Source organism: Podarcis erhardii (genome assembly GCF_964252035.2).
Source record: "Podarcis erhardii genome assembly, chromosome: 3".
In the NCBI taxonomy this organism is placed as follows: domain Eukaryota; kingdom Metazoa; phylum Chordata; class Lepidosauria; order Squamata; family Lacertidae; genus Podarcis; species Podarcis erhardii.
Genome location: NC_138507.1, coordinates 44123514 through 44147793, shown reverse-complemented (window position 1 = coordinate 44147793; position 24280 = coordinate 44123514). Strand labels below are relative to the sequence as shown.

Below are 24280 nucleotides of genomic sequence, written 5' to 3'. Positions count from 1 at the left end.
TAAAAACAAATTGTACATTATTTATGTGCATGCCTTCATTTAAGACAGGCTTAATTGATTGTGAATGTTACCCTACATCAGACTCTCCCCAAGTTTATTCCCAGTGCTTCTAGGGTTAATAACTACATTGACTTCGGCAAAGTAAATTACCATCTGTGTTGTTGTTTAGTCATTTAGTCGTGTCCAACTCTTAGTGACCCCATGGACCAGAGCACGCCAGGCACTCCTGTCTTCCACCTGTACTTCTAGCATTATTACATCCAACTGCAAAATAATGTAGAAATGGACATTTTTTATACGGAGTACTGTAATCAAACTGTTGTTTCTTATTAGATAGTAAATGTCCAATTCTTGTGATAATGAATACTCAATATTAGGAAAGAAATGCTTTGTAAACATGACTGTTCCATAATGATTTTTTTTCAAGCTAACCTGAAGAAACAACTTTTACTAGTGGTTCACATACTGCTGCAAAAGTGCCTTGGGGTTTTTTGGGGGGGTGGGGGTTACAATCAAGCAACATATAAATTTTATGAAATAAATAAATACCGCCAAAATGTGTATATACACATGGTCCAAAAGCACCAACTTTTTATTTTACTTGGGGGAATTTACATCCTGTCCCTGGGAGTCCCCAGGGCAGCTTCCAAAATGGCATAAAGCAACTATAAAAAGCACACTAAAGAAAATACAAAACAATAAAATTAAAATCCTGAAGAAAGCATAGCAGATTGGCAATCCAACGGTTCATATTATAAAAATGTAGCCTGGTCCCCAGTCCCCACCAACCCCACACATTCACACCCCTTCTAGAACGAAAAATCCTTTACCATTTCTAAAATGAAAACAAAGATGCCCAGCTTCTTTGGGAAGAAGAGATCATAATGGGATTGTTGAAAAGACTCTGTTCATCTCTGCAGATATAACTACAAAAAGGTCTCTGTTCTGGACTCTTTCCCTTTAGGAGGATGCTGGAGTAGGGATCGCTTCTGGGAGCTGTATTCAGCTACCCTGCTGCACTCATAGGACTGCAATGTTTGTGCACGCCACACGCACAGCTTTGCACCTGAAAGGATTGCATCTTTTATGAGTAACAGAATACCTTGTTTTCACAACAGAGAATCCTCGTTGCCTATGCAAAGTATGCCTTGACTTAAGAGAACAAGGAAACTTATGTACATGAGCAGTTCTGTATGTGCATGAAAAAAGATGCTATTGCCAGCATCTTGTAGATTCCTGAGGGCCATTGTAAGCGAATGCTATTACAAATTCCTACATATACAATACATGTGGAGATGGCAGTACTGAAACTGTAGTGTTTGTACAGAGATTTGTATAAGGAGTTAATCACCCCAATATTGCTATTTCAGCTAGAGTGCTAACTGGCTATTGTGTGATTTTTCTCCTTGCGGATCAATACTAGCTGATGACAGCAATGGCTGCAAAAGTCTTAGTAACCGTCCTTAAAATAAGGACTACACTTTTGCCCTGAATTTTCAATTGTATAATTTTAAAATTCTAATTAACTTTGGTAATTTTAACTGCTTAGAGGTGTTTATACATGTTTGCCTTTTAAAATCAAGTTGCAAAAGTCAGTAGCTGGTGCAAAGAAGTATCTATCTGCCTTTTGCAAAAAGATTTGGATTGATTTTGGGGTAGATTTGGATTGCTATTTTGCTGACACACACCCCCTCCCCGCCACCCAAACCACTCAGTAGACCAAGTACAACATAATGGCCATTTTCATTATTGTATGATGAGAGGGAAAGTGACCTTTTTATGTGGTTTTGAAATTGAACAGGCCTAGTTGGAGGAAGACTCTAGAAACCTGCTGTATGTAGATGTAAGCTCCTTGAAAAAATAATTAAGAGGATTTAACAGCAACAAAAACACTATTTTTATAAATATATCTCCACTGCATCCATTATTATAAGACTACTTGAAAGCACGTAGATACTAAAGGTACAGGATAGATATCTGACATTAATACACTCCAACAGCTTTACAGTTCTGTGTGGTTGTAGTTGCTCATTAAATACTTCACTGCATGATCAGTTAATATAGTCAGCAAGCCATAAATGCAGCCATCATGCAGAGATAGATAACAAGTGCTATGTGGCACTTAGTCATGTGAAAGTACCCTGTATCATTTCCTCATGAAACCTATGTCTATGTAGGACTTTGAGAACTTCCAACATGTATTGATGTCACTTTGCACACTTGAAACTCAAAATACCTGTCTTTTTTCCAACAGATACCAATGGGTCTGATAACTCCATCCCAATGGCATATCTTACATTAGATCACCAATTGCAGGTAAAATCATTCTGTGATTTCCGTTTTTGCTTAATATGTTTAGGCCACCTTTAATGGCAAAAGCTCTTTTCCAGGCTTCTTACAAAGAGAAGCATACAATACACAACCTATTAATAAATAAAAAAATAGATGATGCAATTCTCTATCTTCAATATTTTGTCCATTTTGGGGTGTAAAAAGGTAAAGGGACCCCTGACCATTAGGTCCAGTTGCGGACGACTCTGGGGTTGCGGCGCTCATCTCACTTTACTGGCCGAGGGAGCTGGCATACAGCTTCCGGGTCATGTGGCCAGCATGACCAAGCCACTTCTGGCGAACCAGAGCAGCACACGGAAACGCCATTTACATTCCCACCGGAGCGGTACCTATTTATCTACTTGAACTGGCGCGCTTTCAAACTGCTAGGTTGTCAGGAGATTGGGGGGGGGAGTAATTATACTGGTGTGCATGCAGGAGTCGAGCCAAATTTAGCATGTGCATGTTTAAAATAGTTTTGTTTTTGTTTGTTTTTTAAAAGGGGTACTGTTGCAATTGGTTTGATTAGCCAAAAAGCTAGCTATGCAAAATGTAGTCTCTGGTCTTTATGTCTGAATAAATTGACCTGATGCAACGAACTGCTGTCCTGACAACCCAGCTCAGAAAGTTAGAGTTACAACTTGCCAACACTAGCCTCTTATCCCACACTCTGTGCTGAAGAAGTACCAAGTAGCAGCGCATTGGTAACTGCATGGTCACCCATCCCAGGGATGACGTAGACATCCAGAGCAGAGTGGGCTGCCACTTGAAACGCTTCATCAGTCATGATGATCGCTAAATAGTTGCCCACATATATTTCTTTTACAGATTATAAAATGATACTCTGGTATACTTCATGTTTGCCTAGGTCTGCGAAGATGTTTTCTGGATATAGTTTAGTTCCCTTGAATTTAAAAAGAGAAGGTTTGACATGCTGTGTGTTGAGATAACAGTTGGTTCATTTTTAACATGTTTGATTTTATTTTCAGCCTTTACAGCCATGTCCAAACTCAGAATCTATGGCTGTGTTTGAACAGCACTGTAAAATGGCACAAGAATATATGAAAGTTCAGACAGAAATTGCATTGCTGTTGCAAAGAAAGTAAGTGGTAAAATATGTTCCTTTTTTGTTCTTGTGTGATAATTTTACTGAAACAAAAGTGTAGATTAACACAGTATTGCATTTTTAAAAAATTTAAAAAAACCCTACATATTGCTTCTAAAATGGCAGCATTTTCTTACTTTCAAGCATGATTCTGGTTATGATAAACTTATAATACTAGGAGTCTCTGTAGATGAATTTGTAATCTGCTTACAGAAACAAGAACATGTAAAGGTATGGTTCCCTGTTTTGTATCATGTCCCAAGGTTGGACTATCTTCTTCACTTGCTTTGAATGGCAGATTGGGCTGATAGTTATAAATATTTCACATGCAACAAGCCATGGAGTAATGTTTCTGTACTTCCTAGTGAGATACAGAGTCCCATTTCTCAGAACAGGATGAGTCTGGGAAGGCCTTGGAAATTCCCATGACTCCCAAACTATTTATTTATTCATTCATTCATTCCTGTATATATTCTTCTTCACACAAGATCACAATGCAGTTCACAGCTAAAATACAAAATAAACAACTGCAAAAACAAATAAACTAAAACAATACATAAAAATAATTATAACTTTTTCATAATACACTGGTGCCATGATTTGTGTCTTTCCCAACTTAGAGCTGTAGGAGTGACGACTGGCTCATTCCTATCATGGGAGCTTCCTCCAAGACGGTTGCTGCAATTCCAGAGTCAACCCCCATTTCTCCTCTTCTTTTCCCAATTGCTTCCCCAATACCCTGGCCTGTGACCATAGCTCAGCATTCCACCTGCCAGGCAGCAGTTCCTACTTTTGACTGCAGGACCATTTTTTTGTGACAGAGCAAACAGCATGCTCTTCAGATTCCCAAGGCAGTCAGCCGTTCCAACCCTTGCTGCCATGAGCCGTGTCACAACATCACTCTTTTCTCTGAGTGTTAAATGCCACTCACTCTCCAGTCTTAAGGGAAGCAGCTGATGCCCATCTTGTGACAAATGTGCTTCCCAGCTTTCATCATTGAAAGTGCATCATTTGGAGCAGTTGCAAAGCAGTACAGTGGACCCTCCGGATACAAACTTAATTTGTCCCTGGGGCCTGTACTTACCTCGAAAAGTCAGTATCTAGAGGTACCACTTCTGCAGAGCGCTTCTGCACATGCGCGCATGGCGAAACCCGGAAGTATACACTTCCGGGTTTGCCGCGTTCGTAACTTGAAATTACGTTACCCAAAGGTAACGTAACCCAAGGTACCACTGTATTCCCATTTCTGCTTCACGGGTACATCTCTAAGAGAGCACTGTGGGGCAGCTGGACTCTCTAAATGAAGTAGATTCTTTAAGACCCAGAAGAAAACTCAGAGAACTAGTTCACTGCAACTCTGCCTAGAATATTTTCTCATCTAAAATTAGAGGCCGAAAGTGTTTTGAATGCTTATCTCATCAATTAAATGAAATGACAGTTGTGAAAAAATAGTCTACGTGACTCTTGCCTCTGCTATTTTAACAAGAGTTCATCTCAATATAGAACGTGACCTATTTTGAGAATGGTGTAAAAAGGACAAAACCTAAATAATCTTTGAGACTATGAGCCGAAATAATCTTCTGGAATATTAATATTATTAGTTTGTTTTATATTCTACCCTTCCTCCCAAGGGAGCCTAGGGTGACAGGACACATGATTAAACATTTGAAAACTCACAAATGAAAACAGTGGTCTCAGGGTTTCCAGGAACAGTATCTCAGTCATCAAATAGCTAGGTGGATATAAATGTTTTTATTGTCTCCTTAAAGTCAATAAGGGAGACAGATGCAGCAAACCAGGTTGGAGATTCCACAAATGGGGAACTGCCACAGAAAAGGCCCTGTCAGAGGTCACTGCCAATCAGACAGCCCCTAGTGGCACTTGTGTCATATAGGGCTTTATATGCCAGTACGAACACCTTGAATTTAACTTGGTAGCTTACTGGCAGTCAGCACAGTGTTTTGAGGACCACCGGTGACACATGGTCCCATCAGGCTACCTCACTTACCAGCTTAGTGACTGCATTCCACACTAACTCCAGTTGTCAAGTGTAACCGTGCATACAGCACATTGCAGTAGTCCAGATGAGAGGTTAGCAGAGAATCGATAACTGATGCAAGGCTATTCCAATCTAGGAAAGACCATAGCTAGCAAATTGGCCTAAACTGGGCAGAAGCACTCCTAGCCACAGAAGCCACTTGAGACTCCAGTGACAAGTTGGGATTCAGGAATACTCCCCACCTTGGGCAGATACAGACACTGACTTCTGGATGAACCTGTGGCCAGATGATTGCCTGTTAATTTGACATTGACTATTAATTATGATCCTACATATAGGAGTCAGAACTTGAAGCCTGTACTAAGTTCTCCTTAAAATCAAACTGATAGTTGCTTTGTGAACATCTGCTTCATGCAGTGCATTTGTCTAGAACCGCTGCATACCTGAACTGAGCCAGTGACAAGTACAGCTTCACTAAAACCACACGTGAATTTCATACATAATTTTGTGACACACAATTTTGGCATCCAAAAAACTTGTTAAATAATAGACTTAAGTTATACTACTAACAAAATATTGGTGGCAACAATCTTCTGTACTTCAGCAGGCATCTGCTACTGAAATATTGTTTTTTCTCAATATTAATGAACTTGGGGTTGGTTTACACTGCTCCCTTGCCTAATTTTCAAAAGTCATGTGCTGTTGTATGGTACATGGATAGTTGTGGACACCCATGCCACCGCACATGCATACTTAAATGGGGTGTGAAGGAGACCTTGCTACTGTACCCTATGGAGATTACTTTATCAAACCTCTGTGAAGTATATTAGATAATATTTGAGACTTTTTTTTTTTTTTTAGTAAATAGCAATATTAGTAGATAAATGTGAGTATCAATTAATTTCTCTTGAGATTCTAATGTTAACTTTTCAAAATTTAATTTAGGCAAGAACTAATAGCAGAACTGGACCAGGATGAAAAAGACCAGCAAAATACATCACGTCTGGTACAAGAGCATAAAAAGCTTTTAGACGAAAATAAAAGTCTTTCCACGTACTACCAGCAATGCAAAAAACAGTTGGAAGTTATCCGAAATCAGCAACAAAAACGTCAAGGGACATCATGATTCAGTGGGACTTGAAATTGACAATGTTGCACAGAAAAACTTCTTTTTAAAAAATTATCCCTTAATATGACATCTTCTGAGTGTTCCCTTATTGGTGTGTGCTGAATGTGTAGACATACCTGCTGCTCTTCCAGCATCAGTCCAGTATCCTTTTTATTTGGTTGAACATTGTTTGAGAAAGGTATGAGCAGCTACAGGAATTATCAGCAGCACTAAACATAAAGCAAAATGCAATGAACTCTGGCTGTTTGCATGCCCCTCGTGTGATGGCTAGCCTACCAAAAGTGGTTTAAGTGGCTGCTAAATTGTAAGATCTTTTGGTGTTAACGCAATAGGAACAGTATAGATTTTTTCCCCGATTTTTAGAATGTTTTTGTTATTCCCCCATCTCGGACTGTTAGCAAGAATCAGTCATTTTCCAGGACTCCACCAAGCTCGAGAGCTGATGCTGGCTAAACACTGCATTCTTTTGAATATGGGAAGTCTAAGCTGAGGCCACCATCACTGGTTGAGCACTTGATCACCCTGCATTTTGACTAAAATTTCTTGTAATCATGCTATCATACAATCCTGTATTTTCTTTACATTTGAGAGTTAAAGAATGGAAAGATATGGTGAAGAAGTTTATCAAGCCCGTATGTTCAAATTGAGGATAAAGATTCAATAAGCCAAATGGATCCAGTTACATTATGTATCGTTAAGTATGGACATGTATAAAATTGGTTCATCTCTTGAGAGTTACCACATTGTAACCTGGACACTGGGCACGTTCCTTTAAATCAGGGCTGTGACACCTGAGGCCTTCCAGATATTTTGACCTACAACTCCAATCATCCTTGTCAGCTGGCCATGCTTGCTGGGCTCGATGTGGGTTCAGCAACAACTGGAGCCCCCAGGTCTCAGCTTTAAATGTCCTGATGTAGCAAGAGAGAAGGTAGTTGCAATCCCCCCTGAATCCTGTTCTCTACACCACTCTTTGCCTTGTCAGATGTGAGCAGGAGGATTACAGGTACACTGCTCCACAATGGATGACATGTGGATGATGGGATTCAGCGAACGAACAAGTAAACAGCAGCTACCTTCTCTTGCGTTGCAAGAGATTATAAGGAATGTGATCAAACCGAAGGTCACAACTCTGCTGCATCTTAGAATAATCAAAACATTGCTACCTATATTGCAGTCAAATTTGAATGCGGAGTTGGGGAGGGGAGAGAAAAAGCACCATGAAAGTCCCTAAGCTCTCTCACTAACCACCACCTTGTTTTAAGAAAACACTCCCACAATCTATACAGGGATTTTTAAAAATTACTTTTAACCCCATTAGAATAGCTGCCCCCCACTCCCAACACAATCTGCTGTTGAACTGCCCCAAGTTTCAAAAGTGGCTTCCATGTTGCGTGGGCACTTGGTGGTTGGGAATTGGAGAACAAGGTGGTGAAATGGTGGGTCTGAGTGAAAAACCATGTCAAGTGACTTTTAGTACATAAAATGCCTATTGTCTTCCGAGTCTGAAGCAGAAAGGCTGCATTTTGACAATATTTTGTCATGTCAGTACTTTGAACCACAAAGATTAGACATGAATTCTTTTGTGTATATATGTAAATATGGCCCAGTGTGATGAGAGGGAGGAGTTATTGATTCCAACTATAGATTTTGTAAGTCAGAAAATCATTAAAGATATGACTCACAACCTGTGGTTAGAATTGTCCAAAAGGAAGACATACAGCCTTACACGTTTCAATGTCCATCGTTCTGTGGGTTGACACTGAGAATCTGGATAACTTTCAGTCCTAGTTGAAATATGCAGCCTGATTCTATGCAAGTTTCCTTAGCACTATGTCCAACTGTATTCTCTGAGGCTTATTCCCAGGAAAGCATGTGCTGTGTTGCAGCCTTAATATGGCAATACATTTCTGAAACAGCTATGGTTTTTAATAACTTGAAACTTATAAAACAAAAATGGTAATTGCTTCGGTGAAATATCCAAGAAGCCTCTGAAAGATTAACTGAAAAATGTTGAGCTTTGATTCAAGCTCGCTTTTCACGAAACAGCTACCTATGAAAGGTTTTTAAAATAACTCCACACATTTGCCGCTGTATACCATACCCGTGCACATTACTGTTTACAGAGGCATGGAGGAAAATATGCAGTAGCTTCTACAATATCCGGTGAGCCATTGCACTCAGATGCTGCTTTCATGTGAAACAGACCTTGGAAAAACCAATCTGGTCAGGAGCCATTCCAAAATACTCAGAACTCCCCCCAGTTATAGTGCAATACTATGCTTATTTGCCAAGAAGTGTGTGCAGTGGGGCTTACACCATAGTAAGTGTGTGCAGGATCCTACCTACTTGCCTAGTAGTAAGTCTCATTGAACTCCTAATGACTTCTGAGTAGACAGGTATAAGGTTTCACTGTATGTGTCCTAACTTTATCCTTGCCCTCCTGTGTTTCTTTAAACTATGAAGTATTGCTGACTTGTTCACAAAAGTTACCATACCTAAAGGTCTGTGTTCTGAAAACAGCCCCTTCAACTTTAAAATAAATCTATTCTTGGCAAGTTCTCAGAGTTAAAACCCATCTCATTTTGTCTAAATAAAGGGGAGGGTTATAATTCCTGAAACCTTAGCATATAATTTGATTAGTTAGCTGAAACTGATATTGGGATCAACTTAAGGGCACACCTATTTTTAGCAAAATGTAATTGGCAGGGAAAATAACTATAGTATTAGGAATAGCTCAAAGTTATCCAAAGCATTGCTATCTGCACACATCTGTCAGGTTAGCCAAATGGATGTAGTTGTGGTGCATCCACTTTTCTCAGTAAATTTGAGTAGGACTAAGCACATCTGTTGAAATTTGACTTTTTCTACACATTATAGGCTACAACCTCAAGTTGTCTCTGGAACAATCCTGTTCTACTGCGTTGTGAAATAGCTTTTGAAGTGTAGTCAGCGTAGATAATTGCAGGTGCGTAACTTGCACGTTAATGGAATATCTACTGAAAGCTATGGTTTTTACTAATTTTGTTTTAATACAAAATAGGCCTAGTGGTGCTGAAGAAGTTACTCATAGGGATTAGCGTTACTGAGCAACTCTCCTTTGCCATATAATGTGCTTTGAGGGCTATGGAAAAGCTTCATCAAGGATGATTGCTGCCATTGTGCAAGATCCAGTTGATTATTGCAGTAGATTTATATCACAAATGAGAAAGCTGCACCTCAGATTTGTAGGAGCAGTTCTGAAGGGCTGAAATGGCAAGCAGAACTGTGCACTTTTAGACCAAATGTAGCGTTGCTACATCTTAGGTTAGCTCAGTTGATAGAGCATGAGACCCTTAATCTCAGGGTCAGTGGTTCAAGCCCCAAGTTATGCAAAATATTCCTGCACTGCAGGAGGTTGGACTAGATGACACACGTGGCCCCTTACAACTCTACAATTCTATGATTTTAGAGCAAGGAGTTGCTAAAATTAACAAGTAGAAGGGCTGCTTCTGTGGGAGATGCTGAAACTTCCCCAGATATCTTAGCCTTGTAGTTCCCTCTTAGGTAGGATTTGATAGTAGAACAAACCCTCAGGCAGGCAGAGGGGAGTTTTTAATGCAGGGATTGCAGAGGGAAGGAAAGTATACACATCTTTTTGGTATTCTAAATCATGTTTCACATAAATGCTTTAAATGAACAATACATTCTGCTTTGCATCAGCTCAAATATGTCTTAGGAGCAAAGAGTGATCCTTGGCCAACAACATGTTTTGTATTGATACGGAGATGGAAACTTGCTGGCCTCAATATCAGTACAGTAGTATGCATATGCATATTTGGGAGGGGGTGAAATACAGCTGTGTTTGTGGTTCTGTTTTTAACAGGTTATCTTGTAGGAGAAGCAGCACTGTAATATATATAAGATATCTACAAGAAATCGTTTGAATACTCCATCAATCCATCCCACTACATATAAAAACTTGCCCTTTGCCTGCTTCTTTCTTATACATCTTTTTAACTTTCTGGAATGGAGAATTTCAAAAATAGGAAGAAATACTGGGAGTGGGAGTGAGAAATAAGCTTAAACAATACCTAACAGCAGCAGGAGGTGCTAAGCATATGCTAGATCAGGGTTTCCCAATCTTGGGTCTCCAGTTTTTTTTTACTACAACTGCCATCATCCCTAGCCAGCAGGGACCTGTGGTCAGTGATGATGGGAATTGTCCAAAAATAGCTGAGGACCCAAGTTTGGGAAACCCTGATCTAGACAAAAAGTAGTTGTGACAGGCCCTGTTGGAATTAATGGGGTTATATAGTCCTGTGCTTCTACAAATCTTGTGATAATTAGAGGGGTTTTCCCTTGAAGTTATTTATTTCTTTATTTTTAGTATCTGTAAACTTTTGATGTTACCCTGAGTCTACTGATGTCTTTCTTGGCAGTATGGTTTTGGTTCCTTATGCATAAGCCTTAGAAGACTAAAATTTGTGTTGATGCTGTTGAAGGATGGGGCTGAATGTCAGTCCAAAATCGGAGAAGGTTGAAAACGACTTGAGTAATCTACTTCGACAACTGTCCAAGACACATTAATGAACTTCAGAGAAGCAATACTGATCGGTTATAAATGTCACTTTGATAGCCATAAGATAACTAAGCAAAACTCTGCATCCTGCCCTGCATTTCAGCTCTCTACATCAATTCCAACTGAGTGTTTTGTGGTTAGACGAGAGCTTGACATTACTTGTGAATGACACAATGCACCAACACAACAAAACACACTGGGAGCTGGGCTGGCTGTGCCGCAGGAATGGTACTAAGAATTTATTTCTGTAAATTAAGCAGATAAAAGGAGAGCAAACATGAAGTAAGATGCCATTTTTATGCACTTTTCTGTCAGCACCTGTGCTTCAAATGACAGCCCAGGGCAACAGCTGAGGCCAGCAAATGACTTTTATGGAAAAGCTACCGCCTCCTTTACCAATAGGCTTCCAAAATTTCCAGAATTTTAGAGAAGCCTGGATCTGCAGCCAAGCTTTATGGTTCAGTTCCAGTGTCCATATGGATGTATACTCCTATAGTCATTTGAACATAAGTCCCATTGAGCCCCACAGGGCTTACAACTGTGTAGACCAAAAGAGTCAGTGACTCAGTGAAATGTGTGAACTGCCTCCATCAAAAAGTATGGTGTTGGTGCTATAAGAAGCGAGGGAAACACTCTGTGATGACTTTCATGCATCCAACCCATCACAGTGTTGATGATGAGTGACAGGAAAAAACCAAGAACATGCCCTTAAGGGATTGGGGGTAATGGAAACTGTCTTAACTAGAGAGAAAATTCTAAAATTGGGCAGAATCGGGTCAGCAAACTTTCAGCCGGGGGCCGGTCCACTGTTCCTCAGACCTTGTGGGGGGCTGGACTATATTTTGAAGGGGGGGAGAACGAATTCCTATGCCCCACAAATAACCCAGAGATGCATTTTAAATAAAAGCACACAATCTACTCATATAAAAACACAAGGCAGGCCCCACAAATTACCCAGAGATGCATTTTAAATAAAAGGACACATTCTACTCATGTAAAAACACAATGATTCCTGGACCATCCGTGGGCCAGATTTAGAAGGCAATTGGGCTGGATCCGGCCCCTGGGCCTTAGTTTGCCTACCCATGGGGTAGATGGTGTCGCAATCACCCTACAATTGTAAGCAGAGATCAACCCTGCTTCCAGATTTTACCTTGGCTCATAATCCCCACCTACTTCCCAAACTGTCACAATCTAACCAGGTTGTAAAAATGGGACATGGAGGGGCTAGCAGGATTCAAGCCGCTGGCTGCTTAATTTGTTATTTCAGGGCCTGTGTCAAGGCTGGGCACCTGTTGAGGGCCCACACCACAGCAGAGGGCCTGCTGGCCTGCTCCTCTTCACCATGGCAACCTGCTTGCTCACTTGAATGTTGCTCTGACCTAGAGGGGATGGGCAATCAAACAACGGCAGTGTTTAGTACAGGGAGCAGTAGATGCTGCTGCCAGCTTGCTCATTAGGTCTTTACATAATAATAAAAATTTTATTGTTTATACCCTGCCCATTCCTCAGCAAGGAAGCAGGAGCAACTGGCAACAAGAGCAGTGAGCAAGCAGACGCACTGTGGGGAGGGTGTGTGTGGAAGATGTCTTGCTCAAGGCCTTCAGCCCTAACCAGACTGACAAGGCAGAAGCAGTTAAGACAACCATTTCATCTTGAAGTCATTGGCACTAGCCCAGGCGAAGGGTTTGAGAACTGTATCCACAGCGCTGGAAGGATAGCTTTCCAATACTCGGATTAGGAAGCATTTCCAGCAGTTATACATTAGCAGCTAAAGAAAAATGAAGAGTCTGTAAGACTTTGGACAGTCCTGGAGTTGAACCAACATCACATCATCTTCTCCATTGAGTTAAGTATCTGTGCACTCAGCACAATGGGCAAAGCCATTTTCAGCTCACACAGTGAACAGTGACAATGTCCAGCCTTATTTCATTTGGCTGGAAGGGGAAGGGGGGGAAAGCAGCAGCTGCTCTTAGAGATGCATCAAAAGCTTAACATAATAGCACACTTGCCACTGAACACTGCAGTGGTTGTTTTCCACATACAACTAAAATGATGCAATATTGGCAAGGCCAATGTGAGATGGACACTTGCGGTCTTCACAATACGTAAATAAAAATAAGTCATCTTCACCCTGCTTTCAAGGATCGAATCAAGCGCCTTGCATTCTAGCACAGGTGTAATCTGCTGTTTGTGACTTGTCCTAGGCAAGAGCAATTCAGCTTTTAAGACACCTGCCTCTTGGCTTGCTACACTCTGGTCATGCTCCCACAATTCTAGCTACTTATTCTCACCATCTCTGGCTTCCAGTTTCACCACACTGCTGTTGCCTACCAGAAATGTCTGCCTCTCGAGTTGTTCCCCCGCAGTGTAGTTTACAATTTTTTGCTTCTCTGTATGGAATATCTGACCGGACCAGCCTATCTCACAGGGTTGCTGTAAAGATATTATAGGGAGAAGAGAACCATGTACACCACTTTGATCTCTTTGGAGGGCAGTTGGGTTATAAATGCAGAATTATTGTTGCTTTAGGAGGCTGTCAGCTGTTCCAAAAAGATAAACGATCACATATTTTGCACAACCCAAGGTTTTTTTAAAAAAAGGAAAAGCAAGATACAAATATTTCAAACAAACAGTTTGGCCTTAACCATGAAGAATCCTTTGTCTCTTGGTAGCATTTGGTGAGAACAAAGCATTTAAATGTTATACCTGAGAGGTTCTTAGATTCAAATGGCTTGGAAGACAAGTGGTAAGTGAACGCCTGCCTTGTCTGTTAGATTGGAAATACAGCTTTTAAGTACATCCTTTAATTAAAAACAACAACACAAGCAAACACCTAACCCTTCTCAAGTCGTCATTGTAACAGAATTACCACACTTGAAGAGCTGAAATATATCATGCACTGGAAGTTCTTGGTGAATCACAGAGAGAGCTCTAATGTTTTAGAATATTTTTCCTTTATTTTTACAAAAGGCTGCCCTTTTTCATTCTTCTTTCCCCCACACTTTTTGTACTTGACATATTTGGCTCAAAGGATATTTCCAAATGTTAAGGGCTAGTTTTTCATTGCAGCATATGGAGAAAAAGTCTGAATCCAAGCAGAGCCAATGGCTCTCATGCTGCAATTTGTCGGAGAGCCAGTGTTGCCTGCCTGCCAAACATTAATAGCTAGTATTTATCTGACGAATGGCCAGGATGTTTAATGTTCTACAGAGAATGCCTCACAATGGAGCTTTTACATATGGCAGGGGTAGGGAACTTTCTTCAGTCTGAAGAATGTATTCCTTTCTAGGCAACCTTTGGGGGGTGGCAGCCACATACCGGTTGTAGGAGGAGCCAAAGGCAAAAGTGGGTGGAACAATGACTGTAAATGTTTATCTTTCTGCTAGTTTCTATACATCCTCTCACACTCTGTCCTCCATCTGGACAAACAGGGATCTTTACCAAAGTTCAGGGGCACATTACAGCCTGACAAAAATACTCATGGAAGTTGTGACGCAAAGCTGGTAAGGAATTTGGCCTGGAGAGAGAGGGTGTGAGAGGCAGGTGTGTGGACACATTTGGCAACTGGGTCAGAGGTGCTCCACGCCTGGCCCGACATGACACAGATTAGTGCATGCTTTCATCACTTTGCATTTGCAGACTGGTAGATTAATATGCTACCAGATTTTTATCTGTGGGTGTTAATTTAAGACCACACTGCTTGTTCTCCACAGCCATGCCAGCATTTTAGAATTCAGAAATTGAACATAAAATAACATGTTGAAAACATATACACACCAGATCACTGATATGTCCAAAACTTAAACAGGCAACAAAGAAATTAGATAACATACATAATACAAAATATGGACAGCAGCCACCACTGTCTCCCCCTCCCCTTCTGTTGAAGGCTCTAACAAATCATTAGCCTTTGCCCTGAACCCCTGGCCTACCTAGCAGCAAGTCAGTATGCACAGTTCCAAGTCTTAGGGTCAATTCACACAAGCAAAGTACAGAGGCCAAAATTCAAAGGTCAGAAAACACAGTTCAGGGTCAATTCAAGTAGCCAAGTCTGAAGTCTAGCCCATAGTCAAACCCAAAGCACAGTCCTGTGGAGGTCCAGGAGCATCCAAGTCAAGGTCCATCAACATGGGAAGTTGAGCAGACAAAGCACCTCAGCTCTGCTTCCTTTTGTACTTTGCATCCAGACTTGATGAGGCATGTGGACCCTTGCCTGTTTGGAGCCTACTCCAGTTGAGAAATCACACACTTCCTTCCAGAGCTAGTGAGACCCACCTGACCAGCTAGGGAGCTGGGCTGTGGGCCCTAGCCTGCCTCAGCCTCCTAGAGCGCCACTCCGGCAGCTCCCTACACCTCATAGAATCACAGAATTGTACAGTTGGAAGGAATGGTATACATGATTTGATCTCTGATCTTCTATTACCATGATTTTAAATAATTTACAAGTGTCCTGAACAGATTTGACTCTCTTGACTCCTCCCTTCACCTTTCTTCTAACTAGTCAATATGTTTTCAGAATATTCGAGGTTTTGAAATTAAACAGGACCCTGTTGGGCTTTCCGGGTCATTTTCTATTTTCACGTATGTTGGATCTGACAGCTCTGAGACAGCTCAATCACTGTTCCAAAGCAGTTCAAACAACACACCACATCCCGAGCACTCTTCAGAATACAGCCCAAACTTTCCTCTTCTGCCACCTTCCCACCCCATCCCTGTACCCCACAAATTATCACCTCCTCTAAAGCTCCATCCTTTATTGTATCTAGAAATGTTGTGTCTTTGTGACCAAACCCCAAAACTAATTTACTCAGTCAATGTAAGGGTAGTTAATATACAGGGTACTATATAAAGCAGAATAAACAAATCACAGGAGCAATCTGGATTTCTATAGAGTGTGTAAAGAGAGACGTAAAGGTATTAATAATAATAATAATAATAATAATAATAATAATAATAATAACAATAATAATAATAGAATTTATATCCTGCCCTATACACGGAAGTCTCAGGGCATTTCACAGAACAAAATCAAAATATAAAACCACAAAATATAAAATGAAAATGAAAATAACAACCCAATTGTAGCAATGCAATTATGCATAGTGAGGCTTGGCTTCTGAATTGGGTGAGGATAAATAGGAGTTATTATGGGGGAGCACAGCAGCACTGTGGGTCATAAATTCAGTAGCAGTGCGTCTGCTTTGCATGCAGAAGATCTCAGGTTCAACCCCCAGCATTTCTAGGTAAGAATGGAAATGTCCCCTGTCTGAAACTCTGGAAAGCTGCTGCCAGTTTGGTTGACAATACTAAGTTAGATGGACCAGTGGTCTGATTTGATGGAAGGCAGATTCCTTTGTTGGTATGCTCCCTCTCGTATGTTCTCAAGTGCTTTGAACATTCTAAAGTGCTGCCTAAATGCTAGCATTAACATTAGTAGTATTAGTATTATTTCAGAACCTCTGCACCACAGCAGGTGGAAAGCCTTGAGGGCTCAACCCCCTTTTTAAATTGTTTAAACAACACAAACGCCTAGGAGCACATTAACTCTCTAAACAACTGGAAATCATTTTCCAGGGCTGCCTGTTCAATGAGAGCCATTCAATTCCTTGAAATGCAAGCTATTTTCGAGTCATTTAGCGCAGCAAATGGGACAGGTCCCAATCTGTTTCTTCAAATTTCTGTAATTTAAAAGGGACATAACTGCATTTTTTATTCTAATGATCATTGCAAACTCATGTAGAAAATGTAAATGCACAATTCAGAATGATCTTGCAGCGCAAGGCATAGCCTCTATTAATGTGTTCCAATTTGTAATTCTTTACACAGTATGAGATTGGAAAGCTGTGATTAAAATTAATTAGGTTAAGTAAAGTTTATCCCCCCCTGAGCACTGCTGTTTGAAGAAAGAAATGGTACAACACTCGCTACATCTGGCGCTGCAGGAAGCAAAGGCATCAGGCAGGAGAGCGAGGCTGCTTAGCTAGGCGTTCCATGCTGCTTATTTGGCACACCTTACGCACCATGTCCTCTCTTCCAAGAGCTAATTGAGACTAAAATACTTGCTGACACTTTGCAAAATTTTAACTACTATCTGTGGATGTCACAGAAACTGGTCACTGAAACAGTTATTTGGGGCAGGGTTGTTTATTAAGAAAAAGTGAGAGAAGAAGCCCTGCCTTAGTGAATGGTGGGGCTCCCTCCTTAAGTATCAAAGATATCGCACCTGTTCAAAAGAGTAAGAAAACATGCTGTCATATTTTCATTGCAATATCCACCTGATTAAAGCGTTGGTAAAGCACACAGATCTCAGTTGCTACTAGGCATGGTACACTTTTTTAAAGGAGATTAAACATATACATGTACATGTACATATAATTTGCGCACGCTGGCATGTTAGCATCACATTCTCCCATACCCTTTTGGAAAGGTGAGCCATTGCTGTAGCTGCCTTGCCAATACGGTTGGTGGTTATGGTGGAATGCAGGTACACAAAATTGTCTACTACCTCAAGCATGTGGTCACCACTGCTGATGTGTGGAGTGCTATCGCAGCTGACCCAGGATGCTGGTCTTCATCAGGCTGAACTCCCTGCAGTCTTGGGCAAAGCGGTCGCTGAGTCTCTGTAGAGCTTCCACAGAGAGTGCTGTCAAGGCTGCATCATCTGCAAACTGCAAATCTTGGAAAAGGACAGGCCACACCTTTGTCTTGGCACGGAGACATGTGGAAGACCCCTGTTGCTCCTTGAATGAAAGGACACATCATCTTCAATCAAGCTAAAGGCATATGAGAGCATGAGGGAGAAGAATATGCCAGAGAGAGTTGGGGCGAGAACACAACCAGGTTAGTCACTGAAAAACTCAGCCCTGCTACGAAAACCTAGAACAAATTGTCCCTCCCAGGGTGGTGAACCTGAAGCCCTCTATATGTTGTTTAAGTCACATAAGGTTGAACCAGCAGAACCAGTTATCACAGATGTTGACAGATGTGCTGTGAAATATGTTAAATCCACTAACTTAATACAGAGCTTAATCCTGCTTAAAATATCTTTCAATATTTTAAACACTAGATGGCAATAGACACATTGCTTTATTCAATGAGGTTGAAGAGACAATGTCCTAAAATCAGTTATGACAGTGAAAAGCATAACCTGGAATTTAAATTTCTTGTTCCCAAGCCCTGTTAATTATGCCTACCATGTTACATTTCTATCACAATTTTATATTGTCCGTGATCTGTGCCCTGATGATTGTAATGTCAATTCTGCTGAAATTCTACCCCCTCTGAAACATATTGGAAAGGTCTAGTGGATTTAAGTGGGGCCAGGGTATTTTTCATTTTTAATCTTTCTTGGGAAACATTGAAGGTGGGCAGAGGGCAGGGAGACATTTACTCCAGTGTAACACTTGTAGTTCAATGTTAACCATGCTTACTCAAAAGGAAGTTTCACTTTCCTCAGCGCTTTATTTCAAGGAAGTACGCTTCGAATCTCCATTCATACCAATGAACTGAACTAAAATGACAAAAGTAAGATGTTCCACCTAGGGAGAAAAAGTATAGTCTGTTGTAAAACATGCTCAGCATGCATCCCATGTTCAGTCCCTGGCATCTCCAGCTGAGAATCCAAAATAGCTTCCTTAAAGACATATGACTGGAAAATACCTTCTGCCTGAAATCTCCAGGAGATGCTGTCTTTGAAACAGACTGTGGGTAGATCCACTTCATGCATTTAAAACACATTCGGTGCACATTTAAAGCACATGACTCGCCTCCCCCCAAAAAACAAATCATGGGAATGGTAGTTTCCTCCTAATGTAGCTACAATTCCCATCTCCCTAAACAAACAGCAGTTCCCAAGCCTCTTTGTGGGAGGTTTCTATAAATGTATAGTGTGGTATAAGTCCATATAAAGTTGCCTCTTATGCTCAGCACATCATACAGTAACAACAGTGCAGCCTTCAGCTGTGAGGCATCTGTTCCTTCAATACAAAATAAAAAAAAAATCCTTCCAGTAGCACCTTAAAGACCAACTAAGTTAGTTCTTGGTATGAGCTTTCGTGTGCATGCACACTTCTTCAGATACACAGATACATGTTCCTTCAATAGTTGGGCTGGAAGCAGACATTTCATCAAATGCAGTTTGTCAGTTCACAATGACCCAACAGCAGCCTGACAGGCAGAAATTAAGCAGGGAGGGTGCTGTTAAAAACACTGCTGCAGCCCCATAAACAGCAGTAGCCCTCCTGACATGACTACAATATTATCGGCACTGCTGCTTTGTTTACAAGGATGTTTTCCTTCCTTCCCCTACAAGGGCTGCTTGCATCGTGGAAGCTAAGCTCTGGGACAGCTTTGTGAAAAAGCTGGATGTCACATGCAGAACCCTCACCTGCAGGCGCTGTTTGGTTCGCCACAACTCAGTATATGCTCTGCCAGGTAAGAATATGTTATGTACTGAGTTGAATAGGATCCAAACTGCAGCAGTCTGATTGGTCCTAGAACAATAGGCTCCAAAAGGCAGCAGTCTGATTGGTCCTAGAACAATGCAGCAGTATGATTGGTTAGCAGGAACCACCCAATCATGCTCCAGATAGAAGTGAATCCACAACCTGATTGGCCTACAGTAGAATCCTGGAATTAGCCAATCATGTGCAGCCCATTGTGTAAATAATGTATATAAAGCAGATACTTTGAGGGGACATTCATTCATTCCTCCTCACCACTATGAGCTGAATAAAGAGCATGAAATCACTTTGCGACTCTGAGTATATTTCACTGGCGACGAAGGTGGGATCCCGCTGAGCTGACTGCCACACACAGCACCGCAGCACCGCCACCTGCCGCACCGCTGCCTCGCACCGTGTATCCAGGCTTCAGCTCCGGGACACAAGGAACTCAGAATGGCAACTGACAGCAGCTTCTCGCCATTCAACCCAGCATCTGGAGACTGGGAAGCGTACGCCTCCCGTTTCACCTTCCTCCTAGAAGCCAAAGGGGTCACCGATGAAGAAGACGCCAAGAAGAGGGCAATATTCTTCAGCGTCTGCGGAGAGGAGACATTTGAAATCGCCCGGGCTCTCCTTGCGCCTGAAGACGTCGCTACTGTTCCATACAAAACAATAATGGAACAGCTGAAGGGGCACTTTTCGCCACAGCCCTCAGTGGTGGCTCGTCGAAATGCCTTCTACGCAAAGCGGCAAGCCCCTGGGGAAACCATAACTGGGTTTGTGACCTCTCTCCGCCAAGCTGCCCGGTTCTGCAACTTCTCAGAGCTGGAGAACATGCTTCGTGACCGCCTCGTCGGTGGCCTGAAGGATGAGAAGCTGCAACGACGCCTCTACGCTAAGAAGAACCTAACGTTCCAGGTCGCTCTGGAGGAGGCCCTGGCAACGGAAGCTGCTGAGAGGTCGACGCAAGAGGCACGGCTGAGCCAGCCGTCCCAACCGAGGGTCCACCACGAAGACCTCACCAACGACTCGGGATCCGACAGGGAGGAGGTGCACCGAGTACAGCAGCGCACTCAAGCAGCCCACATACCACAGCTGCCTCGACGAGAAGGAGGGAACTGCGCAAGCTGTGGAGAAAGTCACGAGAGGAGGACCTGCCGTTTCCGCAACGCAGAGTGCAGGCAGTGCAGAAAATTGGGACACATCGCCCGGGTGTGTCGGGCTCGGCCCACCCGAAGCCAGGCATCAGATGACCAATCCAAGAGCCCCAGGTCCCGGGGCCCAACGCACCAAGGCAACTCGACGGAGCTCACAGACTTCCAGGTATACCAGTTGCCCCACCCCAACGTAGAGAAAATTTATGTAGAGGTACAGATAGAGGGGGCCCCATGCCGCATGGAGCTTGACACGGGTTCAACTCTATCCATAATCTCGGCAAGGACCTTAAGGAAACTGTGTCCTACTGGGGGTCCCAAACTCAGGCCGGCCCCATTCACCCTCCGGGACTTCCAGAAACGTAAGGTCCCCACAATGGGGGTGGGGACCTTCAGGGTGCAATACCGAGGGCGGACGCGGCAACTGGACTTGCTTGTGGTCAAGGGCCCCTACATTAGCTTACTGGGGTTGGCATGGTTTGGACCACTGGGACTAGCCATCACCGGGGTGAACCACATGAGCTTACAAGTGGACGTGGACGCCATATGCAAGGAGTTTCCGGGGGTTTTCGATGGGAAATTGGGACAGTATACGGGCCCCCCCATTGCTCTACAGCTTGACCCCGCAGTACGACCAGTCAGGCTCAAGGCCCGCCGGGTCCCATTCGCCCTGAAACCCCGTATAGACGAGGAATTGGACCGACTCGTGGAGCAAGGAGTGCTGGAGCCGGTGCCTAATGCCCCCTGGGAAACCCCAATCGTCACACCCGTCAAGCCTAATGGTTCGGTCCGCATCTGCGCAGACTACAAATGTACCATAAACAAGGCCCTCATGGCCCATGCATACCCAGTGCCAGTGGTCAGCCATGTCCTTGCCACCCTGGCTGGGTCGAAAATTTTTGGCAAGCTGGACTTGGCCCAAGCATATCAACAGCTGCCAGTAGATGAGGCCACAGCAGAGGCACAGACGATTGTGACGCACAGAGGAGCGTTCAGGGTAAAGCGGCTGCAATTCGGGGTCAGCGTGGCACCAGGCATATTCCAGAATCTAATGGACTCTCTCCTTAAAGGGATTCCTGGTGTCACCCCCTTCTTTGATGATGTGTTGATTGCCGGGCCCACACCAGAGGAGTTTGAGGACCGCCTCCGCACTGTTCTGCACCGTTTCCAGATGGCGGGTCTCAAGGTGAAGCGGGAAAAATGTCTACTAGGAGTGCCTCAAGTGGACTTTCTGGGATTTATGGTGGATGCAGAAGGGGTTCACCCGACTGGGGACAAGGTACGGGCCATTTGTGATGCCCCAGCGCCCAAGAACAAGACTGAACTTCAGGCCTTCTTGGGATTATTGAACTTTTACCATTCCTTCCTTCCCCACAAGGCGGCGGTAGCGGAGCCCCTACACAGACTCCTGGACAAGCGGGCCCCTTGGGTGTGGGGCCAGCGCCAGGAGGCCGCATTCCAGGCAGTCAAGGACTTGCTTGTCTCAAACTCGGTCTTGGCACACTTCGACGAGAGGCTGCCGGTGGTGCTAGCATGCGACGCCTCGCCCTATGGCATCGGCGCTGTCCTGGGACACCAACTCCCGGATGGAAGAGAGGTACCGGTAGCATACTTTTCCCAGACACTCAACGAAACCGAGCGGAACTACTCGCAAATCGACAAGGAGGGTCTGGCAATCGTGAAGGGAGTAAAAAAATTCCATGATTTCTTGTACGGGCGGCCCTTCACCGTGGTGACTGACCACAAGCCGTTGCTTGGCTTGTTTGCCCCCGAAAAGCAGACCCCCCAAGTGCTGTCTCCTCGCGTCCTCAGGTGGTCAATTTTCCTTGCCAGCTACCAGTATGCACTGATTCACCGCCCTGGAAAGGCGATGGGCCATGCAGACGCCCTCAGCAGGCTACCACTACCGGAAACAGGCCCCGACCCAGCACCTGCACAAGAGGTTATGAGCCTGGAGCTGCTTCCTGACCGCCCCATTCAGGCACAAGAAGTTGCACACCATTCCAAGAAAGATAGGGTCATCTCCCGGGTCCTGGACTGGGTGTGGAGGGGATGGCCCAGCCGCAGCCCCGGGCCAGAATTCGCCGGCTACACAACCCGCAAACATGAACTGTCAGCCCACAAGGGGTGCCTGTTATGGGGAAGCAGGGTTGTTGTTCCCCAGCCCCTCCGCAAAAGGGTCCTCACAGCCCTACACGAGACACACCCAGGGGTAGTAAGAATGAAGGCCCTTGCCAGGAGTTATGTGTGGTGGCCGGGGATCGACGGAGAGATAGAGGCCTGGGTCAAACACTGCCAGGCCTGCCAGGAATCCCGCCCAGATCCCCCAAGGGCCCCAGTCCAGTCCTGGGAGTCCGCCCGAGCACCATGGTCACGCCTGCATGTGGACTTCGCTGGCCCCTTTCAGGGGAAAACATTCTTCATAGTGGTGGACTCCTACACCAAATGGCTGGAAGTCGCACTGGTACCGTCCACTTCTACGTCCGCAGCCATCCGGGTACTACGCAGGCTGTTTGCAACCCACGGGCTCCCTGACACTCTCGTCTCAGACAACGGGACTGCATTTACGTCAGGAGAATTTCAAACCTTCACAGTGCAGAACGCCATCCGCCACATCCGTTCGGCGCCATTCCACCCTGCCACCAATGGCCAAGCAGAACGCATGGTGCGGACCACCAAGGACACCCTTCGCCGCATGACGCAAGGGGATTGGGAGTACCGCCTTGCCACATTCCTTCTAGCACAGCACAGCACCCCCAGCTCAACGACTGGCCGGAGCCCCGCTGAACTACTAATGGGTCGGCGCCTTGCAATCAGATTGGACCGCCTTCACCCCGATAGAGCTCAGGATGAGGTAGTGGTGGGGGAAGGCAGGAACCCCCGGACCTTCGAGGCCCAGGACCCAGTGTACGCAAAGAATTTTGGGGCAGGCCCTGCATGGGTACCTGCCACAGTCACCAGGGTCACGGGCCCCGTGTCGTACGAGGTGCTAACAGATGGGGGGCAATGCTGGCGCCGCCACTGCGACCAGATACGGCGACGATTCCCGGGAGAAAACCAGGAGGAGGAGGACAGGTCAGAGGAGTCCCAAGGGAACAGTGGGGCAGTGAGGCCCATAGAGCAGCAGGGGCAAGCAGGAGAGGCAGAATCAGTAAATACAGAGAGGACCCGCGAGGCCGAAAGGACACCGGAACCAGAACCACGACTGAGCGAGCCGGTTGCGCCAGACCAAACAGCCCCATCCTTGGAACACGAGCCAGAACCTGAACCCCGGACCAGGGAACACCCCAGGCCGCAACGCACACGTAGGCCACCGGCGTACCTTGAGGACTATGAATGCGACCTTCCGGGCAGGACTGGAACTTAGAGGGGAGGGGTGTTATGTACTGAGTTGAATAGGATCCAAACTGCAGCAGTCTGATTGGTCCTAGAACAATAGGCTCCAAAAGGCAGCAGTCTGATTGGTCCTAGAACAATAGGATTCAGAATGCAGCAGTCTGATTGGTCCTAGAACAATGCAGCAGTATGATTGGTTAGCAGGAACCACCCAATCA

The 24280-nt window shown here is 44.1% G+C and overlaps 2 protein-coding genes across 6 annotated transcripts in view; both read left to right on the top strand.

Moving 5' to 3' along the window:
- Positions 1-9125, top strand: part of MAP3K7 (mitogen-activated protein kinase kinase kinase 7) — a 35709-nt gene extending 26584 nt beyond the window's left edge. For all 3 annotated transcript variants that reach the window (XM_081857114.1, XM_081857116.1, XM_081857115.1), the window contains 3 exons: positions 2255-2316; positions 3321-3433; positions 6381-9125. In XM_081857114.1, coding sequence (XP_081713240.1) covers positions 2255-2316; positions 3321-3433; positions 6381-6561 — 356 coding nt within the window. In that variant the 3' untranslated portion in view covers positions 6562-9125. The remainder of the gene's footprint in view (positions 1-2254; positions 2317-3320; positions 3434-6380) is intronic.
- A 2808-nt stretch (positions 9126-11933) lies between these two features.
- Positions 11934-24280, top strand: part of BACH2 (BTB domain and CNC homolog 2) — a 266596-nt gene continuing 254249 nt past the window's right edge. For 2 of the 3 annotated variants that reach the window (XM_081857002.1, XM_081856998.1), the window contains exons 1-2: positions 11934-12973; positions 19440-19561. The gene's annotated coding sequence lies outside the window, so the exon portion shown is untranslated. Of the gene's footprint in view, positions 12974-14512; positions 14632-19439; positions 19562-24280 lie in introns of those variants that run through there. The other variant, XM_081857000.1, reaches the window with a different exon arrangement.